Below are 16,709 nucleotides of genomic sequence, written 5' to 3' on the forward strand. Positions count from 1 at the left end.
CATTAAATATTAATATATTAAATTAATATATTAATTTTTTTTTATTAATATATTAAATTAATATATTAAATATAAATATTATTCCCAATATTGAATTTCGGGATCGGGCCACTGTAACTGAATAATCTCAGACAAATAGGTAACAAGTTCGTACAACAAACTGTCGCTATAAATACAATTTTACGTTGTAATTGCAAGTTTATGTGTAATCGTGTTTTAAAGTCAAAGTATTGCAGCCGTCCCTGGTCTCCCCTAATACACAACAATTCATGTTTAAAGCTGAAGCACAATGTTTACATTGCCCAATTAATATCCTAATTAATATCCCATATAAGCAGCGATCGGTTAAGCGACCGAATAAGGTAGTACTATAACTGAATAATAAGATAGTACTATAACTGAATAATAAGATAGTACTATAACTGAATAATAAGATAGTACTATAACTGAATAATGAGATAGTACTATAACTGAATAATAAGATAGTACTATAACTAAAAGATCTAAAACCGACCGTTCGGTCGGACCGATCAAAATTGCTGTAACGAGAATCCAATGATTTTTCGCTTAGGTTTCACGATGTACACCACCTGTGTAATCTGGCTGGCGTTCGTGCCCCTCTATTTCGGCACCGGCAGCAACGTAGCACTCCGGATCACCTCGATGTCGGTGACTATCAGCCTCTCCGCGTCCGTGACTATAGCGTGTTTGTTCAGTCCGAAGGTAATTAGATGCGATTCAATCCGCGTGATACCGTAGCTCTCCGTAAAACGATCCCAGAGCTTTTTCTTATTTGTTCGGACAGTTGTACATCATTCTGATCCGGCCCGAGAGGAACGTTCGCCAGAGCATGATGCCGGCGAGATACAGCACGACCAAAAGCTCCGCGGTGACGGCGACGAATGCCTCGAGCATGATAGCGCCCGTCACGTTGACAGCTGCCACCTGCGATCAGAACAAAGCTGTCAAGAAGCACATTATCAGCACCATCGATTGCTGGACGCAGAGCGAGTGTGAGTGACTATCAGCACGAACATTTCCTCCGACGCGACTGTACCGTTGTTCTCATGGTTCCCGCATCGTTCCGTGTCAACCAAACACTTCGTTTTCTTTGTTCCTCTGTGTCCTTCGCGTTCTCGTGGACTTTGGCAGATCCTCCTCAGTTTTTCAGATTTTTGTCTGCATTCGTTGAATTCGCCGTCTGTTGTCCGTGGTCTGTCCGTCCTTATTGTGTTCATAGTAATCGTGTCTTTATTAAAGATAGAGGATTTTTACTTGGTAAATCGAATTTATTTGAAATTCAATTTTATTTTAAATTTATTTCTTTAAAATAATTATTAGAACTGTTTCGAATAAATATTTATTTAAAGTAATTATACAAATTGTTTTGAATAAATATTTATTTAAAATAATTATTCGTATCGTTTTGAATAAATATTTATTCAAAATAATTATTCGTATCGTTTTGAATAAATATTTATTCAAAATAATTATTCGAATTGTTTCGAATAAATATTTATTCAAAATAATTATTCGAATGCATTCTCTTCAGTCGAATATTTTATTCGAATAACGATTATTTATTATTCGCAACAAATCGTTCAATCTATAACTTTTTATTCCAATAAATTATTCGAAGAAAGATTTAAAAAATTCGAAAAGTTAGAAAGTTTTCAAGAATTCGATGAATTAGAAATTTTGTTTACAAAAGATCTGAGATAGAATTTAGAGAAATCCTGATTCGACTATTGTCTCTAAAAATTGGTCTCGACAGCAGCTATTAATCCATAACAACTGCATTATCCCCAACACTACTTTACAGAAACATTTCAAAGACAATCGACATATTCGATGTCTAACGTCACAAAATCCAAACATGCAAATTTTAAAATCAAAAAATAATTGCCTCGGCGAAAAATTATTATACGAAAGACTATACCGTGATCGTGCGCGATCCCAGATTACCACCTCGGTATTAAAAGTTATTTCAAGTTGCCTGATCTTATTAAAAAGTCGCCGAGAGAAAAGAATTACGCTTTAATATCTCCTAATCCGACGGTGCTGTAAACATCCTGGCTGCACTAATTATATTTCCCGGCATTAAAGCTTCGAAATCCGGGTGATTCGGTGACGAATAAAATAATAGGAAAATAACATAATTACAACAATATATACATATATACAAACACGCGACAATCGCATGTTTCCTCGCCGAAAACAGCGAAACGCGGGAAATCGCGGCGTTTTTGTAGCAAAGCCGGTTGAAATATCTCCGCGGCCGCGACTCTGTGGTTCTTGACAAAATATAAAATTCACATTTATATACAATAAAGAGAGCGCGCGCCCGCGCGCACGCGCGTCGCGGTTTAACGCGACTAACGAGCTCCACGAAGAAAACGCGGCCGCTCTCAGCCCCGCGCGCGCTTTTCCCAGCCGTTTTCCCAGCCAGCCTGTTCCGTGCTCCCCTCTTTATGCAGCTTGCAACCGAAGTTTTTAATTAAGCGGTTCGACAAAAAAGAACCGACTTTTGCACAGCTGATACACACACACGCACGTACAAGATCGCCCACGGCGGAACATCTGCGTGAAACAGCTTCCTCCGGCGCTGATGCTGCCGGAAAACTTTTTTGCAACAACAGTAGGTGTACGAATTAATTTCCTCCCTCCCCGCCCCCTCCCCAGATTTGTGAATTGCAACGTTGTTGCGAAGGCAAGTAATCTGTTTGCTGTATTGACTTTAACAACGACGGCGGAATTTGGAGCTCTGCGTTAATAACATTGTCAATTAATTGTCTACGTTCACAGTTTTGCTAATTAATGGACGATTTTCTGCAGATTTTTATATGTTAAACTTGGATCGAGAAGGCACTTTTCTACAACATTTTATGAGAACTCTTTCGAAGATACTGTCAACTTTTCAAATTTAAGAATTTCGTCTGTTTTGTGATTCTGTAGACTCCTTCAAACACAATGGCAAATAAACATTTGAATATAAATATAAATATAAATATACATAATAATAATAAAATATATATAAATATAAAGCTTACAAACATTTGAATATGTTTCATCAGTATCTAAAGAGAACGATACACGTACTTTCGTTGCATTGCAACATTTGTGAACACTTTTTAATTCATCTGACAAATTAAAGGTAGTACAGCGTCACGTGAACAAATGAACAAAATAAAAGCCACAATTGTTATTAGAAAAATCTGACAACATTATTACATCGTGTCCGACTTCTTAAGTTCGTTAAAAGAACAATTACGTTTCCATTTGTCTCGTCAATCTTAAATTCGCCTAACACCTTCACGATTCTTTGTTTATTCTTTATCGTTGCATAATATACAAAATCAAGAATGTAGATAGAATGTAAAAAGTCTATCAATCGTGCTCCAACGAAGCGTCTTACCCAAGAAGTCTACATCGTTCTTTCGCGATCATTTTAATCATCGTTCAAGGGACAAACATCGAGTCGTCTCTCCAAGTAACCACTTTTTTCATCCCCCGTAAAAAAGAAGCCACCTTCGTTCGCTTGTTCGTTCAACAACGTGAAAACATGCTGGCCAGTATAATCAGAGCGACGTTGCAATCTCGTAGAAAAGCGACGATTGTTGCCTTTCGATTACGCGAACATTTTTGCCCGCAGATTACGAGCTGGAGGTGAAGGACCAGAAGAATGGGAAACCAACGCCCACGGTGGTCTCGCGATTAACGCAGACCTCGAGCAACGATCTCGAACAAAGCGGTAACTTGGTCGGCAAGGACGCGAAGGAGAATCCCACAACGACGAGCAAGGAGAACGCGAGCACAACGAAGCAATTAAACAATAACGCGAGGATAGGAAACGGGCCTGTGAACCAAGCCGACGTCTCGTTATAGCAGCAACCCTCCCCGGAGTCCGCCATCTTGACCGTGAACCTGAAACCAATCTCGAAGAAGCCCGTAGTTGTTTAAAACCGTACGTTTTTTGTAAATACGACTGAACACTGTACATCGAGACGGCGATACGACAGAATAAAAAAAAAAGAAAAACGGGTGTTCTCGATTCCTCTGCGAAGCAAGCGCGCGTTGTTTTAACTTTACCGGAAGTGTGCGAATTATTAGACTCGGAGTTACGCGAATTTATTCGAGAACGGTTCTTGGAAAGTTACGGCCTGCTTGCGATATCATTTGCTACGACGCGACTGGTTCGAACTCGAGCACGGTTGCAGGAATTCGCCTAATGCCGGACGCCTAGCATTTTATTCAACGAATTGTCGCAGGTTTTTAAGCAATTGTTGAATTTACGAGTTTGCGAAAGACCGGAGAACGTGTGCGTTTGCCAATAGTAATAACATTTTTCTTGCAATTCTATATCACATTTTTCATTCATTAAAATCACTTTTTAGAGTGAGAATTCTCATAGAAAAGAGTATATAATTGGCAAACGTTGATAAAAGGAAACGTGCACAATGTTACACAATTTTCAATGGAGTCCCGTGTGTCCTGTGCTAGGAAAAATCCTGCCTACCATGCACATACATTTATGGTGTTCAAATGCAATAAACGTTTTTTGAAAATTGTGATTGATAACAATCGTAATGCGTGGAATGGAAACAGACGCTCGAACGCATGATATGTTAACACTTACAGCTCGTGAAGACGACTTTTTTTACGAGAACGGAGGACAATAGTTTCTGATTTGTGAACCGATGTCCAGATTACACTGTTGTTCGATAAACGTGTACTTTCTTCGGGAGCACGAGCGAAGGAATTGTATTCAGTCTAATGATTTGCACGCCTCTTACGTTACCGTGTGTCATGTGTATTATAAAATGTATTAGTTACGTTAATTAAGGTGAAATTACAACGTGAATCTTCGTACTTCCTGTATTAATTAGCCTGCAGGTGTTCATGCGAATTCAGAGTGTTCCAAGCCAGTTTGCAAGATCATCGACCGAGTTCATTTTGTATCCTGAGAGGATTTATTGAGCTATTAAACTCTTATTTTTAACATATCATTGTATGTTACAACCGTGGAGAAAGAAAACTGCGAACTGAAAGCCAGATTGGCACTATGTTAGTCGGACGAAAGACCACTATAGCGAATGCTGCTACAGTATCAGAAATTAAATACGCCTGGTTCTCTATTTTTAAAGCGCGTTTTCACCCCGCGCGCGCGCGCGTCACTAATTTTTACATAGTTCATTTAGAATGTTTTCTTCCACACGAGTAATTTATTTCTGCGTGACAGAAATTAAATAACCACGTTAAATAACCATTTAATGTCACGCGTTTATCTCGCGCATGATTTATTTTTAAATCGTCTGTACAAGAGAATCGCCCAGAGAGTGCATTGTACTATTTTTGTCTGTATTCAGATGAACAACAAAGAATGTCTTCATCCACACGTGTTTTCGGTTTTCAGAACGTTCGCAGTATATTTTCCGTCATCTTGAAAGAGATCCAGGTGAATCGTTCAATTCATTCTAGACGAAACGATTACAAATGTCCTCGTCGTTGCCGTTGAAACGGATTCCTTTGCCATTTAGCCGAACAACCAAATTGCCGATCATACTAGGAAGGTTCGCGACTAAATCCCGTTCGAAACCAATAAACGCACGAGACCATAATGGCGCGAAGTACCGGAAGACACGCACCGTTCGCCAATGATGACGCCTAACCATCGACTTTAATTAATTATTAACTCGCATGTTAAGAACTGCTCTGGTTTCCTCTGTGATCATAGCATAATACGTGGGTTTTAATCACGTGGATTGCGTATAAATCTCTTTTGTACATACACCGGCCATTTTCACGGTGCACGTTAACGCGACACGCTAATTCATAGACGACACGTGACGAAATGTAAATATAATAGTCGGAATGGTTGTGCTGTGAGCGATGAACGAAAGGCGAAATCGAACAGGAACATTGAAAGTTAGCCAGATCGTTGCCAAATGCGAATAATTGCGCCGAATGACGAAGGAAACAAACGAAAGAATCAAAATCAGTCGATTCACCGATATCTGTAATTTTTGTAAAAAAAAAAAGAAAGAGAGAAAGAAAGAAAGAAAGAAAGAAAGACAAAAACCGAAAAAGAGATGAGCCTGAGAAACGATAGTCCTATTTAACGAGATTTATTTCCTGTACATAAAATGAACTATTCTCTGTAAATATATAATACGAGATCTTTAGTGACGTAAGGACCCCTCAAGAGGAAAGTTAAAAAAATAACACATACGTACGCGATGCTGACGAAGCTCGTTTTTAAACGATTTCGAGGTGTGACTACACGATCGTAGAAGACTATTTAGGGGATCTTTTTCCTTCTTTTCGACTCCTCTCTGCAGACTATAGGAATTGCTAAACGTAGACACTTTAAATGAGGCGCGACGTACCGTTCGTTCCGAATGTTTTCTCCTCGTAAACTATAATCGCTCTAATTTTAATAGTTGAAATTTGTATGAAACGAAATTCGGCGAAAGGACGACATTGTTCCGATAGCGTCTGTTGTACATATAGGTGTCCGAACAACTGTAAATTCTTACGTAGAATCGTTACTATAAGCACAAACGATACACATATCCCATTCTATCCTACGCGTAGACACTGCGATGTTTCATTTGTAGCGATAGCCGCTCGAAAATGTGCAATATCGTCGAAATAATTTATCCATAGCGAAACACGTAGCGCCGTTGAAACTGCGCAGGATGATTCTGAAGCGAGACGTTACAAAATATTTATACGTGTTTGATATAACAACAGAAATTTTTGTAAAAGATTTTAGTAAAAATTGTAAGGGTTATAGCAAGCGTCCAACTGGACAGCTTTTACGTGACATTATTTTAAGTATTTGTTAATAACTCCTGCAATGTTTATAATCTAATGTCTTGTAAAAATTCATGGCGTTGCCTCGAGCATAGAGAAGTATGCGTGCAAAATGTTATCTAAATAGGTTCAATCGTTTTCTTCAAATTAATTTCGAAATACAGCCCTAAACAGGCACCTAATATCGATTATAACTCGATGACCTGGAATCATCCTGCGTACCAACGAGTAGAAACTTTTTATTTTGTCGAAAGACGTGTAGAGATCCCGCCAGACTTTGGGTACAATGAGCCCAGTATCCATCGTTTGGTATTTCAAAGATTGAGTTTCTCGTCGAACTTTTAATTGGCACCTTGAACGGCTAAATGTAAAGCTTAGGTATTAAGCGTTTAAGAGATCGACGGCCACTAATTTGATTTTCCGCGTCGATGACACCGGCCTGTCAGAGCAACGCAAATCTAATTAACCGTTTTCAAACGATCACTTCTTTAAGTCCGGTTGTTGTAAATATTATTTAAGGGTACGATTGTACATATTATCATCCGCGTGATATAAAGCGAGACACGAAACGAAAACAAAGAAGTTAGTTCATACGGAACCAATTTATAGACGTAACGTTCGGCGAGGTGTTAAGACGGCGAAAGGGGCAACCAGCGCGCCGATAAATTATTTAAATGAATCAAATGATGCAATGCAATGACAATGTCAAGAACTTTATGAGAAATAACAAACACGTTCAAAACTGTTACGGTCTAAGCATATTTTAAATACGTACCAGCGCTAAGGTAGGAACACAAGTATAAGTGGATATTACGATGTATTCATTAAAGGGGACAACAATGAATGAACAAACAAAAAAATCAGTAAAAATAAAATCTATTGTAAAAGTCAACGAGTCTGTGCTGTTATTGATCCCCCTGATTCCTACATTCAGGACACATTGTATATTGATCGAAGACCTTGAAAAATAAAGGGCGCCGTCAGGATCCAAATCAACTGAAAAACCTCGTCAAATTTTATTAAACATTCTGCTATACATACCACAAGCTACAAGTGTATAATCTGTCGGTTAAAACATTGCATACCAAAGGGAACATTCATAGTTTACACACTTTGTTCACTTACAAAGTAAGACACAATAAAATACAGATCTTAGTAAAATATATAATAGACGTCACTGTACGTTCAATAGTTTAATTGGACCTCCAATACGTTCTGATTTGATTTTTACTTTCTTAATGAAGAATGTGATCATCCCCAATGAGATTTTTTAATGACTAAAACATAGACTAATAGGATAAATATTATTATTAGTAATTCGCACAGTATTCCCTGCTTAGTCAATTCTGCCTAAACGTGATTTTCAACAAAGAGAATAGTGTAAACATCATGATTCTTCGTTGTTAGAACGTATTGTAGCGATTACAATCATCTGGACTTTTTATTAGTTGACAGTTTAATTAGTCAGTCTGATTCCTCGGTGGTTCGAGTGGAATAGATGAAAGACAGTTACCCTGCTGTAGATCGTTTATAATCATGCGCAACGAGGTGCGTCTTGTACATTGTACAATAAGCGTGAGACATGTTTCAGGATGCATTTTATTTCTCAAAAAGTACAAAAAATTACAGAGGGAGAAAGATGCGCCGCTCACCGGTACCAGACAGACAAAACAGAGACAGAACGAGACGACCACGAGTTGCTGATTTGCCACAATGTTTCACATGAACCGGCTAGCTTCTCATTTCGATTCATCGTTCATTTCGTGGTGCCTTACCGGATTAGTGGATCCTGAAAATCCCGATTAGTCGATGTCATTTGTGATCTGCGTGACGGGCAAACATTCATAGAACAGAGGAGACACGAAATTGGTCAACTAACTACCTGGGCAACAAAAATCCTTTCAATACTTCTGCAACAGTCGCTGTGCTAAAGAAATTTTTCTTACTTTTCTGTTCTACTATAGTTATTTTTGCTACGGTCAGATTCTTTGTTCCAAGAAAGCTCTACATGTGATGGCTATTTCAAGTAATGAAATAGTAATACCTATTTAGTTATAATCACAGTGACAAGTGCTTATTAATTTTGCATTGCACAAGCAAAGTCCAACACACCCCATTTTCTACATTTCAACGAAACATTTTCATTTTATGAACTAGGTGACTTGTTCGATAATAATTTAAAGATTGAAAGACGTAATCTAAATAAAAATGAAGTAGGAACTGTTAGAGATCAATTACAACCCCCATGACTGCAGAAGAGTCAAACAATGCTGCTAACAACCGAATACAAATGTTGAATGTACATTATAATAAAGCAGAAAATTTCAAAACGCAGAGACTGGAAGATCATCGGTTGTCACGGCATTTTGTGCTAACAAAAGTCACTATAAATTTTCATTAATTTATAGTAACAATGGTTCTGGTTTACATAAATAAGGAGAGGCGTTCGAGGATGCGGTAGAATAGAAAAAGCCTCGCTAAAATAAATGATTTGTTTATTCCATTAGCAGTTACAACGCTTTCAAAATCGACTTGACATTCTTCATTCGCTAAGCAACGATATTGTTACACTCTCCGAAGCATAGAACCTTCCTTTCTTTCCTTTTTTCGTTAATCCTTCATCGCTTCGCCTAGCCACATTTTGCTCTTTCTCTCTCTCTCACTCTCTCTCCACAATCTCTCACTCTCTCACGACTAAATATATCCTGTTTCTTTTAGAAAAAGAGAATGGAAGAATGAACGGTTCGATGCAAACGGTGAAGAAAGGATCGAGATTCTTTTAAACGAGAGTATGTGCGATTTAGAAAATATGTATAGGGTGTATAAATTCACCAGGTCGTTCAAAATGTGTAAACAATTGTTTACGAAAATTCGAAGAAAATGATTGATTAGAATATCCGAATGTGCTCGCATTTGCACTGCAATTTGTATTATTTTGCAGTTAATAATGAACAGTGATATAGAGATCTTCTTAAATCTCTATATCACAAATGTGTATACTGTTCGTCAAAGCTTTCTTCCATAGAGATTTTATTCTACCAATTAAAGATGTGTAAAAAGAAATATGTATAGACCAAGTAAATTGCAACACCCTGTACATCTTGTCGTCATTGAGCAATGACAAACGATACAGTTAACTGCTTCTCGATCCGACTATAAAAATCGTCGAACCCTGCACCTCTGACAACGCAAAGTATAAAATCTTTGGTCTGACTATAAACTTTCGTACAATGTTACAAAATTCGAAAGCTTATTCATAAAAATGTCTATGTCCCATGACAAGACCATTTTATTATCCTTTTATTACAGAGCTAATTGCGAGTCGCTAACAATCAATTTTGATAAACGATCGACATCGACGTACACTCGGAGAAAAATACTGAAAGAATTACGGTCTAACGGTGCCGATTCGAAATCAAATAAAATGCAAATTTGCAGACTCTATGCATCGTAGGAACCTAATCTATCCCGACATCTCCATGCCCCTGAAGATTAATGAGAAATTTCTATTCCTATACATATTTGAATATATATCATCTTTCGGCTACTTCCTAACAATGGAACAGACTATTCTATAAAGAAAGGTAAAAAAGGAGAATAAGGATTTTTTATGAGACTCTTTGCTTGGATTTTGTAATTGGTCTATTGAAGAGAAATGTTCCCACTAAAAAATAGCACTTGAAGAACGAGATCTCTGATAAAAAATTTTATTCTACATTTCTCTCCCATTTCTCCATTTAGAATCAATATTTATCACCAGCTTATACTATATCACCTCCTCTTCATTTATTTTTAACACAAACGACATCATATAAAAAAAAATCTGTAGATTCAATGCAACAAGAAAATTAAACAAAGATAACAGTGATAAATAATTCTGCAGTTGTTCAACTGTATATATACAGGATTCGTTTCTTTGAAAATGAAAACATTTCCCTCGGTTAACAGTGGTACTCCTCAATTATGTTAACCATTATACATTGTGGTTTACATTAATATAGGACTGCAAGGATTTTAAATATCAATGAATGTGAATAATGTGAGGCATACCGGGTATCCTGTTGTCAGTAGGATATATTTCATGGGGACAGAAGGTAATTGAATTTATGTCTTCCAGTACTTACCACTGCTTTTCATACCTTTGATCTTTATTTGCTTCTTCTTTAGATCTGGAGGAATTGATAATGCTTCTCTACTCGATTCACTTCCTCCAGCCCCAGAACTACCTCCAGGCATATCAGCCTCCTGCACTCCACCCCCAACAATTTGAGCTACCAATGACTTCTTAATATTTGCAATCTGGAAAAAAATTAAAGGTCTATGAAAGAAATGCTACCACATTCCTCGATATCCATCCACAAAGTACTTACATCCCTCTGTATTCTTTCTTTATGATTAGTGGCTTTTTGCTTTTCGAGATTAGCTCTAGTAACTTGCTCTTCAATACATGCTAGCACTGTATCACAAGCCTGACCCCAAGCAGCTAATGTTTCAGCCACTACTCTGGTATCGGCTGGTCGAACGTCTCTTCCCAAGCCTGCATAATCTACTTCTAACTGTGAATTCTTTTGGTCTAGCTTGCCATGTATAATGTCAGCATAAATGGCTTCAATTATTAAATCCTCTAAATCTCTAACATTCTTTATATCTAACTCGTCGAGGAGCACAGAGTATGGTATACATCTGGACTTTGTGGCTAGTGTTACAATAGTTAAATGCTGTAGTTTCTTTTTCTGTGTAGGTGTTAGCTCTAAAACCTTATCTTTGTTCTCCAAGTATTCTCGATAGGTACCATATGCAAATAAATTTAAAGTATTCCAGTATTGAACATAAGGCCCACTCTCTAGCTCTTTGATATTGGGCATGTCTAACAACTCCCCGAATACATTAACACCTGGTGTTTCTACAGCTTGTTTTATCAGTTCTATGGCAGCTGCCCCTTTGACAGTTTTTGCAAGCAGTACAAACTGTTCCAAGGGGTTGTTAGCAGACTTTTCAGTGGTGGTACCGCCAGTCATTTTGCTCCTATTGAATATTTATAAGATAATTGACATGGAACATTAATATCACGTATAAGGCTATTAAGTAAATTACGTAGGTATTATAATTAAAGAATAGATATTAGACGAATCCGTCTTTTTAAATGACTATAGACAGATAGGTTAGAAGAAAATTGACAAGAAAAAAAAAAGGAATACAACGAACAACAGTATAGTAATCAATGCTTAAGAAATGTGAATTTATCGTGTAAATTTATTATTAAATAATTGCCACTTACTCGGTTCGATGTTTATAAATACAAAATAGCTTTTTCCACTGAATATGCTTTCAAGTGTGTGCAAGTAAGTGAATATATACAATGGTGTAAGTCCTACCACGTGAAAGAAATAAAATACTTATTAAGGGGATGATCCATTGCTCCTCGTACAACAAAACAGTGAATATCGGGAAATCATACTGCGAAGACACCGTTAGAAGAAAACACTCTGAGGCAAGATGTATTCTCCTTGAATCGATAAGAGGTTCTTTGTGAAGTTCACGTTTGACGTTAAACGAATGTTGCCGACACTGAGATGCAACATGCACCAATGCATTCTAGAGGCGAAACTTTAGCGTTGCGTGAAATTCAAATCCAGATGCATGCGTATGCAAGTTCCAGCAAAAATATTTTAATTTTAGTGACAATTCCTCGCGTAGAATTACGTTAAATTAAATCGTCTGCACATATACGCTTTTTGGAAAATAAATCGTAAGGCATGGTGCACAATCACTCGTCTATTAAATAATATTGGTATGTTTATTCCCCCAATCTTTTGCTGCATCGCTGCATCATTCAGCGACATTCCACAGTTCAACGAAACGCTAAAACTTATAATTATAATTAATTACGTATCGACGTGTCGTTGTTAGTCGTCGATAATTGACTATCCGGTCCAGAGTTCATTTCAGACTGGAAAAATTATTTTCGAACAATTGGTTTTACCATAATATTTGGTAATTTTTTATAATTTTACCATAATATTTAATATTTTATATTTTATAGTTTTACCATAATATTTACGTTCCTTTCTCACGAAATTGTACTTTACAATACGTACATTTTGGTGTGCACAATTATGCGAAATTGTGTTTAAAAAAGGATAAGTTTCGATCGATACCACAAATTCTAGAGTACATTCATGGGAACTCTGATGCAATTCCTTTTTATTCGGCGTTGATCCGGAAGAGTGCAGCATCGGCTCAGTTGTTGCAGAATGAATTTTGTCGTTCGATATCCGAGATATGTGCAGTTGCATTTTGATCAATTTTGATGTGAATTCTTGAACAATATTGTGCAAGGTATTCCCGTCTACACGATAGTCAGGAAATACCGACCAAATGCGGAACAGTGTCTCAGTGCGATAAATTACGTACATCGGAGCTATATGTTGATCTAGTGCGTTCAAACGGGGTACTAACCTCTCACTTTCTAATTGGAACAATAACAATAAATCTTTTTTCACAGAAAACTGCTTTTCAATGCTGTTAAAATCATACCACAGAGACGCCTAAGCAACTGCTTCTGTTCATAGTTTATAATCATTATTTTAAGCAACCCAATCATTAGAAGTCCATATTTTTAGTTAGTCTGCTTTTCTATATGCTTAGATTTTTAGTTCTCCTATGATATATTTATGAATATATTTAAGCGAGATGCGTTTCTACGTTTAAACATATTTATTCTAGTTTTCCTACATCTTGAGAAATATATAGGTGTTACGGCAGTGTGGATATCAATGATAATCTGTAGACAGAGATTTACACTGCTGGCTTTTAACAAACATTCAACTTTATTGCCTGTTACACACCTTATTGCCAATTTCAGCAGTTAATAAGGAAAACATGAGTTATCACCGTGGAGGAGGTAACAAGCCTAAAGGCTTTGGCTTTGCGGGCTTCCAAATGACTGGCACTAAGAGAAGTGGCTCTAATATACCACCTCCTCCTCCTAATTCGACGCTGAGCAAGCAAGGCTATCATACCATGAACTCTATCACAGAGAATGCCTTATCGGCCTGTTGGGGCATGCCAAAGAAACGTAGTAAAACCGAAGAAGAGTAAGTAGTTACAAAAGCGTATTCTACCCGGTAGCCATTTGTCCCATGTAATAACTAAATAATAAAACTCAGATACTTTGAGGACGACGACGATCCTCCAACGTCCTCATTGGAGTATATTCCGGCCCCTGGATCTCCTACTTACGACCTGATGAAAAAATCCGCACCTAAAGAAGACAGCGACAGCGAGGAAGATCCATTGGACGCTTTCATGGCCGGCATCGACGCGGAAGTAAAGAGGAACACCTACGAGGCTCAGTTGGCTGAGGACGAGCGCAAGGAGGATAAATCGAAAGGATTCAGGGCGGATATAGACGGGGAGGACGACGAGGAGAGTTACTACAGGTAAGTACGTTAATGTAGGCCTGATAGCCACCGAAACGAACGCGCAGGATTTGTCCTGAACAGGTACATGGAGGAGAATCCGACCGCGGGTCTGCAACAAGAGGAGTCCGACCAGGAGATCGAGTACGATGAGGACGGTAATCCGATTGCACCGCCGAAAAAGAAGGAGATCGATCCTCTGCCACCCGTCGATCACAGCGAGATACAATATGAACCGTTCGAGAAGAACTTTTACAATGTTCACGAGGAGATCGCTAGCTTGAAGAAGCAACAAATCGATGACTTGAGAAAGACTCTGGGTATCAAAGTATCCGGGCCTTCTCCACCGAATCCGGTCACCAGTTTCGGGCACTTTGGTTTCGATGACGCGTTGATCAAGTCGATCAGGAAAAATGAGTACACCCAACCCACTCCAATCCAAGCACAAGCAGTCCCTGCCGCACTCAGCGGCAGGGACATTATTGGTATAGCAAAGACTGGCAGTGGTAAAACGGCGGCGTTCATTTGGCCCATGCTGGTTCACATTATGGATCAGCGGGAGCTGAAGGCCGGCGACGGACCCATCGGATTGATCCTCGCTCCGACGAGAGAGCTGTCCCAACAGGTATTGCGATTGCTCTAGGTTCTAATTATAAACCGATCGCTAGAGTTCTCCACATCTGTTCCTTGCTGCTCATAGATCTATCAAGAGGCGAGAAAGTTTGGCAAAGTATACAATATTCAAGTATGCTGCTGCTACGGAGGTGGCAGCAAATGGGAGCAGAGCAAAGCGTTGGAAGGAGGTGCGGAAATAGTGGTCGCTACGCCGGGCAGAATGATAGACTTAGTTAAAATGAAGGCAACGAATTTAACCAGAGTCTCGTTCCTCGTGTTGGACGAAGCCGACCGAATGTTCGACATGGGTTTCGGTAAGTATCACTGAGATGGGAGGCCGGTGGATATTTTCTAATCGATAACCGTTATAGAACCGCAGGTGCGTTCTATATGCAACCACGTTAGACCCGACAGGCAAACGTTGTTGTTCAGCGCGACTTTTAAAAAGAGGGTGGAAAAACTTGCGAGGGATGTTTTAACGGACCCGGTCAGAATAGTTCAAGGCGATGTCGGCGAAGCGAATGCCGACGTTACTCAGCACGCGATAGTCTTTAATAATAATCCAATCGGCAAGTGGTCTTGGTTGTTGCAAAACTTGGTAGAATTTCTGAGCGCCGGGAGTCTGCTGATCTTCGTAACGAAAAAGGTTCGAATCGATCTTAGCGTTGTATTCCAGTAACGTTCGAAAGCATTTTCAATCTTGGTTTTGCAGTTGAACGCCGAAGAGCTCGCGAACAATCTTAAATTAAAAGAATTCGACGTTTTACTGCTCCACGGTGACATGGATCAGATCGAAAGGAACAAAGTGATCACAGCTTTCAAGAAGAAAGATGTCAGCACGTTGGTCGCTACCGATGTCGCGGGTAATTATATCATTACGTTACAACTTCTAGTTGTTATACCGACGCGGTAAGATGATTTTGTTGTTCGTAGCCCGCGGTTTGGACATTCCACATATCAAAACGGTCGTGAATTACGACGTCGCGCGAGACATAGACACCCACACGCACAGAATAGGTAGAACTGGCCGAGCCGGCGAGAAGGGTACCGCTTACACGCTCGTCACGGAGAAGGACAAAGAGTTCGCTGGACACTTGGTTCGGAACTTGGAGGGGGCGAATCAGGAGGTACCAAAGAGTCTGATGGATCTTGCGATGCAGAGCGCTTGGTTCCGGAAATCTAGATTCAAGGGCGGTAAAGGAAAAAGCTTGAACGTCGGAGGAGCTGGACTTGGATTCAGGGGTCGACCGGACGCGTCTCCGACTTCGGTATTTATTTGAAGCGTTATAGCGTTTCTTCGATCCCAAAAAGAAAATGTTTCTGATTTGTTCGCGCGTTTCCAGAGCGGAGGTTCTTCGTCGCAAGGCTCGAAAGACATAAGCGAAGTTGTGAAAAAGTTGGAAAGGCACGGGCCCGGTAGCGATCGTTTGTCCGCAATGAAAGCCGCTTTCCGCAGTCAATACAATTCTCAGGTGAGTTTCAGCGAACTCCAGGAACAGCAACGTATTGTAGAAGTAGCTACACGGTCGACGATCTTTAATTTCAGTTTCGGGCATCGTCGGATCACACGTGGGAACAAACTATAACGCCGCCTTCTGTGATAATGCCTCCACCGCCGCCGGTCCCGCCGAAACCGAACACGGAGCAGTCGCGGAATCAGGAGAACCAAGCTGCGAACGCGACGGGAGAGAGGAGAAGAGTGAGAAAGAGTCGATGGGAATAATCGGACGCCTGTCAATCCACGATTATTTTGTGTATACTGCTATGCTGCGATAATATGCTAAGAATCGACGATACCGAATTGTTTTATATTATATCAAAATTTAATTTTACCAATTCCCGTATATTGTCGTGCAT

General features: G+C 39.2%; 3 protein-coding genes across 6 annotated transcripts in view; 2 read left to right on the forward strand and 1 right to left on the reverse strand.

The window, feature by feature from the left end:
• The window catches only part of Glurb (metabotropic glutamate receptor B), a 471,226-nt gene extending 463,518 nt beyond the window's left edge, over positions 1 to 7,708 (forward strand). The window contains exons 14-16 of the mRNA XM_076521310.1: positions 572 to 723; positions 806 to 1,013; positions 3,653 to 7,708. Coding sequence (XP_076377425.1) covers positions 572 to 723; positions 806 to 1,013; positions 3,653 to 3,885 — 593 coding nt within the window. The 3' untranslated portion in view covers positions 3,886 to 7,708. The remainder of the gene's footprint in view (positions 1 to 571; positions 724 to 805; positions 1,014 to 3,652) is intronic.
• Positions 7,709 to 7,808: 100 nt separating this feature from the next.
• CSN7 (COP9 signalosome subunit 7) lies at positions 7,809 to 12,388 on the reverse strand. Of its 4 annotated transcripts, none has more exons than XM_033475480.2 (4): positions 12,095 to 12,388; positions 11,187 to 11,841; positions 10,956 to 11,115; positions 7,809 to 8,605 (listed from the first exon to the last, which is right to left on the reverse strand). In XM_033475480.2, exons 2-4 carry the CDS (start codon positions 11,832 to 11,834, stop codon positions 8,556 to 8,558), a joined length of 858 nt encoding a protein of 285 aa, XP_033331371.1. In that variant the 5' UTR covers positions 11,835 to 11,841; positions 12,095 to 12,388; the 3' UTR covers positions 7,809 to 8,555. The 4 variants fall into 4 exon arrangements, with proteins under 4 accessions (XP_033331371.1, XP_033331362.1, XP_033331389.1 ...); XM_033475471.2 differs by having other exon boundaries at positions 10,941 to 11,115; positions 12,095 to 12,387; XM_033475498.2 differs by lacking the exon at positions 7,809 to 8,605 and adding an exon at positions 9,295 to 10,819.
• A 668-nt stretch (positions 12,389 to 13,056) lies between these two features.
• On the forward strand, positions 13,057 to 16,688 carry LOC117223382 (ATP-dependent RNA helicase DDX42). The gene is made up of 10 exons (XM_033475642.2): positions 13,057 to 13,267; positions 13,682 to 13,913; positions 13,986 to 14,258; positions 14,322 to 14,862; positions 14,938 to 15,166; positions 15,224 to 15,498; positions 15,565 to 15,715; positions 15,786 to 16,120; positions 16,196 to 16,324; positions 16,399 to 16,688. The coding sequence occupies exons 2-10, from the start codon at positions 13,699 to 13,701 to the stop codon at positions 16,573 to 16,575; spliced, it is 2,325 nt and encodes a 774-aa protein (XP_033331533.2). The 5' UTR covers positions 13,057 to 13,267; positions 13,682 to 13,698; the 3' UTR covers positions 16,576 to 16,688.
• Positions 16,689 to 16,709: the final 21 nt, after the last annotated feature.

This window comes from Megalopta genalis, chromosome 4, assembly GCF_051020955.1.
Source record: "Megalopta genalis isolate 19385.01 chromosome 4, iyMegGena1_principal, whole genome shotgun sequence".
NCBI classification, from domain to species: Eukaryota; Metazoa; Arthropoda; class Insecta; order Hymenoptera; family Halictidae; genus Megalopta; species Megalopta genalis.